The sequence below is a fragment of the Benincasa hispida genome, chromosome 11, assembly GCF_027475165.1.
Source record: "Benincasa hispida cultivar pf3 chromosome 11, pf3_genome.v1.1, whole genome shotgun sequence".
NCBI classification, from domain to species: domain Eukaryota; kingdom Viridiplantae; phylum Streptophyta; class Magnoliopsida; order Cucurbitales; family Cucurbitaceae; genus Benincasa; species Benincasa hispida.
In genome coordinates, this window is record NC_143488.1 from 89834897 (window position 1) to 89847285 (window position 12389).

The 12389-nt window shown below is 31.8% G+C and overlaps 1 protein-coding gene across 1 annotated transcript; it reads right to left on the reverse strand.

The window, feature by feature from the left end:
• Window positions 1–2932: 2932 nt before the first annotated feature.
• LOC120092129 (WAT1-related protein At5g40230-like) lies at window positions 2933–10310 on the reverse strand. Its single transcript, XM_039050341.2, has 7 exons — window positions 9953–10310; window positions 9808–9873; window positions 9607–9720; window positions 5484–5730; window positions 4499–4657; window positions 4244–4395; window positions 2933–3276 (listed from the first exon to the last, which is right to left on the reverse strand). The coding sequence occupies exons 1-7, from the start codon at window positions 10141–10143 to the stop codon at window positions 3117–3119; spliced, it is 1089 nt and encodes a 362-aa protein (XP_038906269.1). The 5' UTR covers window positions 10144–10310; the 3' UTR covers window positions 2933–3116.
• Between the last annotated feature and the right edge of the window lie 2079 nt (window positions 10311–12389).

Consider the following 12389-nt stretch of genomic DNA (forward strand, 5'->3'; position numbering starts at 1 on the left):
AAATATTAAGACTTGCCCAACTTACCCGACAGCTCGACCCCTCTGTGTTTTCCTCATTCTCCAGCCCGATTACTTGAAGCTTCTTCTCCAGCAGCCCCACCATAAAAACTAGACTCCTTTATCTTTCATATGGCTTTGAAATCACATCAATCGCACGAGTATTCTAAGAGAACTCCTCGTCCCAAATTGATGCTGCTTTCCAGACTTCACTGTCCAATGCATCCTCTTTGAACTTCTATGTCCAACGCATGGATTTTACTCTCAACGCAAGGTTTCCTCAACTTTTCCACTCTTCTTAAATGTATTTTGAGTTGTGATCTAAAGAATGAAGTCTTTGGTTCTATTTATAGGCGTCCAAGATTGCTCCATGTCCGACACCTCCTACTTGGCCGCATGACCAAGTGTCTCTTCCTTACACCATCAACGCAATCTTGCATCAGCACAACCCAATGTGTCTTCTTCTCCTTTCACCAATGCATGGCCCTTAACTTTGTATGTCTTCTTATGCTACCACCTCTTTTACTTAAGGCTTAAGAATTCTTCCTAACAAGCCACATGTCCGGATGACATCCTCCATGAGTTCATCCTTCATATGCGTCCACAAACTCTTGGATGTTCAATGTATCACTTCCATTTTCCTTACTTCAACTGCATGCCATCACCAAGAACCCTTCCAACGCATCAACACAACTTCTTCCAATGCATTGGTCCCTTCCAACGCATCAACACAACTTTCTATACTTAGCCAAATTTCCAAATTTTTCCTTTACCCAAGTACTCTTTCCAAGATCTTGTGGCCAATGCATAGCAATGCCTAGTCCAACACTTAGTCAATTTTCAGGACTTTAAACTTAACTCAAAGCTACTCACATAGCAATACCTAGTCCAACACTTAGTCAATTTTCAGGGATTTAAGCTTAACTTAAAGCTACTCAAGGAAAATCTATTCAACACCTAGAAATTTCCTTTACTTCAACATAGGATTTAATTTTTTCTTAGTTAATTTCCTTAACCACCTACTTAAGTAGGAATAATGAAAATCTGGGTTTCACAGTAAAGAGGTGCGTAGTAAATTGTTTCATGTCTTCTGGTATGCTTCCAGATACTACATCTGGCAGGAGCGTAACCGGTGGCTGCATGGAGGTCGACCGAGGTCGGTGCCAGCTCTGGTTCAACTTATGATCTCTACGATTCGTGCTCGTGCTACTTCCTGGCCGGTTGATCTTCTTGGTCTTATCTAATGTGTTTACAAATGTTGTTTCTTTTTTATCTTTACGTTCTTCTTTGTTTTGCTGTTGTCCCTAGTTTGTGGGGTTTTAGGTTCTTTTCTCTGGCTTTCTCCCTAGTGGTTTGCGAGTTTACTTTTATGTGTTGGTTTTGTTCTGGTCTTATCTTGTAAGCTTTGTTTTGGTTTGTTTGCCCTATCTTTGCTTGTACTTTATTACTTTGATGCCTTGATCCTAGGCTATGGGATCCCCCTTATAGTATAATAATATCACCTATTCTAAAAAATATATATAGATAAATATTACAAAGGCCTTACCAAATAGGGTTTTCCTTTTCTTTTCTTTTCTTTTTGAGAGAAATTATCAAATAGGTTTAAATTAATCCATTGGAAAAGTTTATATTTGTTATAAGCAGATACATTAGCAGCTATATAATTTAATAACAGTAACAAAAAAGGTAAGATTTTTAGAAAGAGTTATATAATATTTTTGTTAAAACAATATTGGTCACTTAATTAACTTGATAATAGTATTTTTTTTTATTTCTAACTTCTAATTTTTTTGTAGGCTATGTTATGTTCACAACTCCACTCTCTCGGTTCCTTGGGCCGGTCGGACACCTCTTAAGGAGCATGTATTTGAACTCTGTGGTGGATAAAGTAAAGAAAAAATATGCTCTTCCAAGAAAAAAGCTTATTGTTATAAATATATAAGCAAAAGTAGATGTCCACACCTAGTGTCCTAAAAGACCAACCGTCTTATCTTCCATTGCACAGTGTGTCATAGTGTATATTATCCATGTATCTAATACCAAAATGTTTATGTCTTATGACTACACATATTTAGTATTCAAGTCGTTCCACATCCTACTATAATTATTGATTTTTGTGGATTTTGTTGAGATGTAACTTTGGTGAAAAATAAAAAAAAATGGTGAAAAAAATTCACTTAATTTCCTAATTTTCCACTTTTATATTATAATTTGATTTTATTTGCTCCTCAATGTGAGTTACCGTCGACCTGAGCGGCCACATAGCGCCCAAGACATAAGCCTCTTTTGGTTGAAACTAAATTGAATTTCCTATTTATTAACTATTGTTTACTGTTTTCATTCAACACTAGAACTTATCGCCATTTATATCGCCATTTATTTAATTGGTCACCCTTGGTTTCATTATTTGCATTGTTTCTAAACAAAACCTATGTAAATCAAATCTCGTGGGATACCATACTTGGAATACTCCTAAGTCTACTACTTATTAATAGTGTATGCTTCCCACATTGAATTGCATATTTATCATTCATACACATTCGGTTGATCACCTTCAATCTCTATAGTTGGGATTGTTTTTGCTATTATTTTCAATCTTAGAGTTTTTACAAGAAGAAATGATTTGTGAGTTTTGAGATCCTACGGTTTGAAAGGTTTTTTTTCTAGTTCAACAATATATGAGGATTAAAATTGAACCTTTAATTTGACCTTTAGTACAAACTATAATTCACTAACTAGTTGAAGGCACATAAATATAAAGATTTAAATCTGTGTGATAATAATAATTGAAAGCATATAGATCTAAGATTTTAGCAAGTACTTTGCTCCTGATCATGCATCACCTTTTTACTGTCAAATTCATAAACTAAATTAAAATTTCAAAATAAATACTTATATGGAGTGATTTGAAGGGCTTGAAAAGTCATTCCAAACATAGAAGAAACAATTAAACATAAAACTTACTATACATGTAAGAATATTTGGTTCAATATGCTAATTGCTATCTACAATTGAATAGATGATGATTCAATTCCCAAAAAACCAAAAATTGACAACTTGGATCAAAATACATTGTTGCAAAACAGACAGCAGGTTTCTATGTATATTCACAAAATGCCTTAGTCATCTTGAACTTTACAGCTTTTCAACAATGGAATCTTATCTTTGGATGAAGACTCCAAGCTTGAGAAACCATCCTGTCCCTTCAAGTCCTCTTCTTTTATTTTCCCCCACATTATAGAGTAAAATCCACTTGCTATTATCATTGCTCCAATTATACTGCCAGACAAGCAAAAATTGAATAAGACTTGAATCCTTTTCACTTCATTTTACTACACAAACCCAGTGTTTGAAGCATAATTTCCCGTGTAGTGAAGAAAATTTGAGTTGCTATTCTTTTTCAGATAATGAAACCAAGAACTAAAATAGATATTTTTCTTTGACTTAGCCTAATGGATGTTTCCATTGAAATACTACATAAAAAATATGCATTTTAGTTGCCAGACAATATGAACCAATTCATCTCTCTTTTCGGAAAAAGAAAGTAGGCTTGAGATATAAATATAGTCTCAAGTGTGAGGCTTTTTGGTGAAATCAAAAGAAAAATCAGGTGGGTTTAAGCTACGCAATATCAAAGTTTTGGGAAGGTTAAATATACATATATCTAATGTTTGATTTTTTTTATAATGAAAAAATTAGCCTCTAATGTTTAAAAAGTTTCAACTCAGTTCCTTGTGGTGTTGTCGGTTTGTTTAGACTCTCTAGTCTCGATGACCGAACTCGATGAGTTTATGTTTTGCATGACATCTGAAAGATTATGTTATGATAGAGGAGGTGCTCCTAAGTTCATCTTTCTGAAAGGACAAAGTTTTGTGGCATTCTAGGTTTTTTTTTTTTTTTTGCTATTTTGTGGGGCGTGAGATCAAGAAACACTAGATTCTTTAGAAGGGTGGAGAGGTCATGTGGTGAAGTTTGGGAGGTGGTGAGGAAAAATGCCTATTTGTGGGCATTGACGCACTAGGCCTGTTTGTAATTATGATCTTGATTTGATTCCGTCTGGATTGGAGTCCCTCCCTTGCTCAATGAAAATTTGGTTTCTTACCCAAAAGAAAAAGTTTTATTTGTGATTACTTTATTAAACTCCTATTTCTACCATATACAACATTGCATATTTATATTTTCCATATGACTCAAAATAATAATGCACAGACCACACACAGAGAAAGAGAGAGAGAGAGAGATGCACCTTCCAAGATGAAGATCATCCCCAAGGAAAATAACACCTGTAGCAGCAGCAATGGCAATTGAGAGTGGCCTGAAACTTGATACATAAACAGGCCCTTTGACATGTACACCCCATGTGTGGATTGCAGAGACGAAGGATTGACCCACACATCCCTATCAATATACAATACACCAACAAAAAGAAACTCCACATTTTAAACCAACCACACAATCTCTCTTCTTCTCTCACCAAAATTCAAATCATTTCTCTTCTTACCGAGTTTAAAACAGCAACCACTTCCAGACTATTTTTCAGCTTCCAAGCACCCATGTTGACTTCGGCTAATAGGCATATTGGTGCAGCTATTATCACCTCAAACACATAGAATAAGCACACCACAACTAGTTCATCTGGATATATGCTCATCGTCTGGGTCTGTAAATAACATTTGTATCACTACTGTCATTCTCCATTATAATGTTTACCACGCAACAAAACATATTAGTCTATAAAAGATCAGACTAACTCCAACCCCTTTTAGAACTAATATATGCTAACCCAAACATCATTAGAATATATACAAAGTATTTGACTACTTATATATAATGTTTACCACGCAACAAAACATATTAGTCTATAAAAGATCAGACTAAGAAGTACAGATACAAATAAGAAGACATAGAACACTATACAAACATGTGACACATCATTTTCTATAAATCAGAGACAAGAGACAGCAAAGACTTCATTAGATATATATTATACAAGGAAGTTTTTACTTTTGTCTTATGTTACTATTTAGGACTATTTACCATGCCTAACAATGGTTCAACATGTGCGTGATAAGTTTCAGACCCATATTTGCTTCAAAACTTATGTCTGACATATATCTCTTGTGCTAATAAGTGCACGACATGTGTCCAACAAAGACTTGAGTGTCTAACGCATGTTGGACAAAGACATTACCCAAATTAAAGTGTTAGGTGCTTCTCAGGATCAGATTTTACGTTGTCTCGCCACCAATACCAACTCAATCAGTCTCAAATGGACTATTGCGCGAGTTTCCATAATCTTAGTTGTGAAACCACTTGTCAGTGTCAAAGGAGTCTTTCTCAACCTAGAAACTAGCTCAAGTGATACAGATTTCTCATATACTTATTAAGAAACGAACATTCAACTAGTTGGATAATGTCTTGATATTATATATGCAAAGGTTTTTCACAAGAACAGCTGGAGGTTGGATAAATGGGAGGAAAATTACCAGAACAATGTACCAGAAAGAGTTGAGAAGGTACTGAGCAAAAAAGCAGAGGCCACCCATGATCCAATTTGGTTGGGAAGAGCCCAAAGGACGAGGAGGAAGATTCAATCTTGTTGGCCTAGAAAATGGGTTTGATAGGATGATTGGACCTTTATAAAGAACCACTACTAACGCACCTGTTATGGAGACTGTCGAGCCAACGATTTTGGCTATGCTGCTTGAGCTTCTCAAAGCTAGTTTCTCCATCCTATACCAAAGCAAATTTATATGGGTTTAGACCTTAAATAAATTTTAAAGAAATTGTACTTCTGTGATTGCTTTTTTTTTTTTTTTCCAAAAAGTGAATATTTGAACCTTTAATCAAGAGATTAAGAATAAGTTTATGATTTTAATTTTTGTGCGTCCAACAATACGGAGAATGGAAAAAATGAAATCTCTAACTTTTATGACAATTTAATATAACCAAAAAATTATAAATGGGTATTAATCTTTTTGAAATGTGGATAGTGGAGAATTTTCTTTTCGGAAAATATGTTTTGGTCATTACATTTTGGGTCTAATTTTTATTTGCTCACTAAATTTTAAAATATTACTCGCTTTTATCCTAATTTTTACATTTGACATTCATTTAGTTCCTAATTTTTAAAAGATTACAATTTAAATTTTATTTTCATTTGGTCCTTAGATTTTAATATTTTACATCTTTACCCTTGAGTTTCCGATAATAATTAGTGTGATCATTGGCATTAACTTTATTTAATTAATTAAAAATAATTATGAAGTAAAATCTAAAAAATTCATACCTACCCTACACTATTAATTTGTACGGAATCTTTGCTTAATTTCTTTTGGAAAAAAAACTTATATAGAATATTTTTGTAGAAATCTTATATAGAATATTTTTGTAGAAATATTTTATTCTCTTGAATACTATACATACATACACATATAATTTTAATATTCTATATTAAAATTATACAAAATAACAATTCCAGTAAACATTATTTATAAAAGCGTACAGGAGAAACAAAAATACTTTTTTTTTTTTTGAGATAGAAACAAAAATATATATTTACATATAAGAAAAATTAAAACAAGTTTGATAATCATTTGATTTTAAGTTTTTTATTTTTAAAAATTAAGTCTATAGATACCATTTAAATCTATTAGTTTCTATGTTTTATTGACTATATTTTAAGAGTATTTCCAAAATTAAAGTCAAAATTTAAAAACTAAAAAAAAGAGTAGTTTTTAGAAATTTATTTTTTAAAAAAAATTAGCTAAAAAATCATATGTTTAATTAGGACGTATAAAAATTATGAATAAAAAATAGTTGGAAAACAAGTCTAAATTTTTAAAATTAAAAATAAAATATCAAATGATTATCCACCGGTTAACTATTTTTGTGTTAGACTTTGCTCCTCTAAATAACAATTATGAATTCAAAATTTAAATATTTGAAGCAATATTTTTCTTATGGATATCTAAATTCTAACGCTTACTACGTGGAAAATAAACCACCTAAGCATGAGACATGTCATGATTTTGTCACCAAGCAATATGAAAGAAGGGGGGAAAATGTCAACAGTATCAGAAATCTAAAATTTAAAGGTTTTTTGTTTTTTTTCCATCTTCTAAAACAAATGAAGATGCGATGATTTAAACTTTAATATCAAGAGAAGCACAATCCATTTTAGACTTCGAAGAATTTTCTTAGAATCGACCATGATGTAAAAATGAGATTTAAAGAAGTATACACATATTTGAAAATTAATACAATTTAAAAAAATATATTTGTAAATAAATATCTAAATTGATTTATTTGTGAAAATTAATAAATTTCACATTGTATTTGTCAAATAAAACTAGAGGAAAGTGTAAATTGATATATTTACAAAAGCAATTACACACTAAATTTTGTGCTCAATAAATTTTGAGTTTTAGATTGTATCTAACATGTCCTTGACTTATTTGACATTTTATAAAATCTATAGACATACTAAACACTAAATTAAAAGTGTAGAGTTCTATTAGATAAAAATTTAAAATTTATATCTAATATCTTATTTAATTTTTTTAAAAAAAATTGAATATCTGTGAGACACAAAATTGAAAATTCATACACTTATTATTGGATAAACTTGGTTCTATTACACTCAACATTGAAAATTAAAGTTGTAAGAATTTCTTAAACACAAACTTAAAAGTTTAAACTAACTTGTATTACCTTTTCTATTTATTTTTTTTTTTTTTTTGGGCAAGTTAAATGAAAATTAACTTCAAACTAACCCTTTTTAAGATTTATTAGAACATATAAAGGTTAAATTTGGACCTTTAAAGATTAAAATAGAATAAGCTCAAAATTATTGTGTGTTCTTATTCTTATGCTTGGCCAAATAAAATGAAAACTAACTTCAGAGTTCAAACAAACTGTGCCTGTTTATATTTTTTAAAAATAAAATAAAATTCAAAATACTAAACCAAAATGGTGTTTAACAAGAATTATTAACAAATAAGTCAAATGGTACAAGATGATTTTTTTCCTAATTCTATAATATGTGGAGAAAAATTAAACTTTTGACTTGATTATGCGTATATGTCTTAACTAAGAATATATGATTTAACCAATTGAACTACGTTGATATTGATACAAATGAGTGAAAAAGAAACTTGGTAAAATACAATTTTGATTTTTTATCATATGGACATTTGGTTTTTTCTTTTCTTTTCTTTTCTTTTTTTTTTTTTATGGTGAAAATTATAATCAAATCATTAACTTTTAAAAGGATAATTTGCACTTATCTATAGATTAAAGCTGAGATTGGCCACTCGATTTTTTTTTCCTTAGTTCCGGACAAAATTGAAATTTGTTACAGACGTCAATAGAATTTTATTGGAAACATTTATACAGCACATTGTGGCACCCTTTAAAAAGGTAATTGTATTTAAATGGTAACATTGCTAAAAAATATTTTTAAGTATAATAAAATTTTATTATCAATTAATGATAGATTGCATAGACTTCTATCAGTCAGTGCTAAAAGCCTATCGTTATCTTTACTGATAAATATTGACATTTTGCTATTTATAAATAAGTTGGTTAATTTTTTTTTTATTTGAAAACCGTCCTAAGAAAACCACTAATTAAGGTAAAAAAAATAATTATCAAGGAAAAAAAGGGTATGCCATGTAATTATCATTTGATCATCTATCTATGTACTAAAAAATAATGAAAAATAAAAAGGATAATGAATATGAGGCCACAAAAATTTAACACATGACTGGTAGATAGTTCAACTGATTAAGGTATTTAAATTAAAATTTAGGTTTAAATCTTCCAAACTCAAAAATTTTAAAAATAAAATAAGAAAATAAAACTAAAGATTTGTCTTAAAATGGATTTTTTTTCCCTTTTTGTGAAAGGAAATATAACTGTGTTTAAAAAGGTTTTTAAACTTGAATGTTGTGTATTCTTGTTCAAAATTTTGAAGAATTTCAAATACCTACAATAGATTATAAATGAATTCCACTATTGATTATCTGTATTACATGAAAGAGAATAAAAAATCATGTTTTTTTTAGCACCCTTAATAAAAATCGTTTTTTACATTAACAAATTTTCCTAATAAAATGATCTTTTTTAACTTTAAGTCAAAATTAAAGCCTATTTTATTATATCAATTCATATATATACTTTTTTTCAGCTACCATCCAAGGAACTTATTTCTAATAATTTTGTGCCAAATAAGATAAAGAATTTAAAATTATTTTTTCCCCTACCAAACTTGTTAACTTTAAGATATTTTTTTCTATTCACGTCACGTGCTTATAAAATATAATATTAAATAAATTATTTTTTTAGTTCTCAAATTTTGAAAAAGATGAGTTGGGTGCCTGAATTTTAAAAATATCCCTTTTTAATCTTCAAATTTATAAGAATAAACCTATTTGATCAGGATATTATAATCCTAATTATCATGACCTAAGACAATTTCTTATCTAAATGCCCCCTTAGAAACTAACTAAACACATATTTTTCTAAACTTGCACATTAAAATTATAATTCTTCTTATTAGAAAAAGAAATATGAAGTTATATGCGGGGGAGAAGAAAAAGAAAATACCCAAAGAGAACTGCCAAGATAAAAGTAAGAGCAGGAATGAGATTGCTAATGGCGGAAGCAAGCGTCGGCGAACTATACTCCAATCCTTTATACGAAAATAGCTGACATCCAACTCTTCAATCACAATCAAACAATCAAACAATATCAATCACATAAAATCCAAGTCCAAACCCTAAATCTTCAATTAATCACAATTCATACCCCATCGCCGATAGGCTGATCAATCTGAGGAAGAATGACAACTTATCGGACGGAAAAACGCCAGATCTGAAAAACTCCAATCGGAAAAAAAAAATTAGGGCAAAATGCGCCAACGAACAACAATCGAATTGGAACAATTGGATACCTGCGGAAGATTAAGGCGAAAGGAAGAAGAACGAGAGAGGCGGCGAGACAAGTGTAGAAGGTGAAGACATAGAAGCTGATATCATGGCCGCTAATGGCTTTGTAGACGGTGTTTGAGCCGACGGTGGCGCACTCGGCGGCGATCATTCCGGCAAGAGGAGCTAATTCCTTGTATAGAAAACTGCGCTCCATTGGTTTTCTTCGCTCTGTGAGAATGTGGAGCGATGAAAATGGAGTTTCACGGAGTTTTACCTGTTATGAAATGATGTGTTTTGCGTTGAATTTTGAAGGAGAGAGAAAGGGTTAGTTTCGGAATTATGAATTTTGGTTTTTGGGATAAAATTTCATTGGACACTTCTGATCTTTGCTAGGTTTTTCTTTATTTCTTTAAAGGTAATCACTTTTGTAACTTTCTTTGTTCAATAAAGGGTTTGTTAGATTGGAATGAAAAACCTCTTAGATCTAATTCAATTATTCGACTGGTAAATATCTTCAACCCAAATAATTATTATTAAAAAATGACTCGGTCCAACTATGAAATATTTAAGTTGGATTGATTCAGATTACTCAGATTATTTATTTAAAATTTTGTTTTTTAAAAAAAGTAAAATATAAATACATAAGAATCTTATTTAAATCTTATTTAACTATTTTCATATATTGAATTAAAATTAAAAACTCAATTTCAATTTAGATAATGAAAATTTTCTTTTCAAAGTGTTAAGAAACTATTTTTAATAGTTGTTGGATAATAAATTATTCAAAAAATAATAAAATTAAAATCAATATATGTATAAAAATCAATCTTAACAGTTGGATTCGAGGGCAAACTGATAGTAAATTACTTACCTCGAGTAAGCCCAAACAAATAGGTAAGCCAATCTACTTTTGGCCTAGCTAGAATTTGTCCCCAAACCGCCAATTAAACACTTAATAATGACAGACAGCTTGAAATAAAATTTCAAAATTCCCCCCAAACTTGAGTCTGACATCGAAGGCCCATGAACAACAAAAAACAAACCATAAGTCAACGAGTTTCCAAATCTAAATAAAACTCATACAAAATCAACAACCAACCCCAAAATATGCGGAAAATCACCCAAACAACGAGCTTACCAAGGCTAGATAGTAACTTGACCCCCTTCAAACTCGAACCTAAAACTGAAATTCAATAGGCAATGACCAATTAGTGCCAAAAATTTTATGGGCATCAAAGATCTTCAAAGAAACCCCTAAAAGCTTGCCCAAAATAAAATAACTCTTACCCTAAAATGTAAAACCAGCAAGAAATGACATCCACCGATGACTAGAGAGCTTAATCAACGGATGACGTGAGGCTGTAGGCGGCGGCTTCAATAAACAATCAACTGGACATGTAGACGACTGAATTTGAGATGTGCAGATGGTGAGGCTTCACGACCGAGAGCGACGGCTGGCGGCGGCTTCACGGTCGACGACGTCCGGCAGTGAGATCACTGTTGGGGATGATGCCCTAAAGTTTCGTATCCTGTAGTTTGTAAACAATTTGTACAAATGCTTGTGATGTATATATGATATTTTCTTCACTTCTTGACTTTGCACATTGGATGTTTTATTTTCTTTACCACAAACCAATAAACTAAAATCTCTGGTGGTCATTATGTAACTTAAGCATGTATGTGGTGACATACAAGTAGAACATGTCTTAAGTGATAACCAAAATGGTCTGTAGTATATGGATATACGAGGAAAACCTTATCCTGGTAACGCTACGGATGTGGCCACTTTATGGAATGGTTACAAGTGTTGTGAGTTGTCACAGATGGTCTGATCCTGATCATTCATGTAGGGACATGCAAGCAGGGGCATCGTATACAAAGAGTTTGTATAAGACCTGACCACGAAGTATTAACGTCTCGTTATATAACGTCGTTCATGACAAATACTTCACTTCACTAGGATGACAATAGGTAACATGACCTCAATCCTGAGTGAGTTGGGAACTCCTGGCATTGAGGGAGGTTTTTTTATTTGCATGGGTGCGAGTGGCCAGGTCGCCAACTCAAACCTACCACTTTGGGGATACGTCTAATTTGAGAGTTGGGAACGCAGCTACACAAGATGAAATTCACTCCTTCTCCGATCCAAGGGTAAGTAGATAGATTGCTCCCTTAAGGGTTGATCCTAGGGCTTGAATGACGTGGTGCCACACACCTTCTCATGGCCTAAGAAGTGTTCACACATAGTAAGACTATGTTGTATTGTTTATTAGAGGGATCAGTGGTACTTAAGGAGTAAGATGTAACTACAAGGACAAAACGATAAATTGGCCCAGCTGTACTTATGAGCATCTGTGAAGGGTTATCGTACTAATGATTGGTTATATTCGATGGACACAGAAATATATTTGTGGTTAGAAGAGTTCAACTGTCGGTCTTTAGTGGAATTCCTAGCAGTTA

What these genes read in the sequence shown, in the direction of transcription:
- LOC120092129 (XM_039050341.2), bottom strand. Translation starts at nt 10,143, where the DNA reads ATGGAGCGCAGTTTTCTATACAAGGAATTAGCTCCTCTTGCCGGAATG. An exon ending in ATCTTGGCAGTTCTCTTTGG is followed by an intron (nt 5,731 to 9,606) that starts GTATTTTCTTTT and finishes GCTTTGGTATAG; the next exon opens with GATGGAGAAACTAGCTTTGA. An exon ending in GATGATCTTCATCTTGGAAG is followed by an intron (nt 3,277 to 4,243) that starts GTGCATCTCTCT and finishes CTTGTCTGGCAG; the next exon opens with TATAATTGGAGCAATGATAA.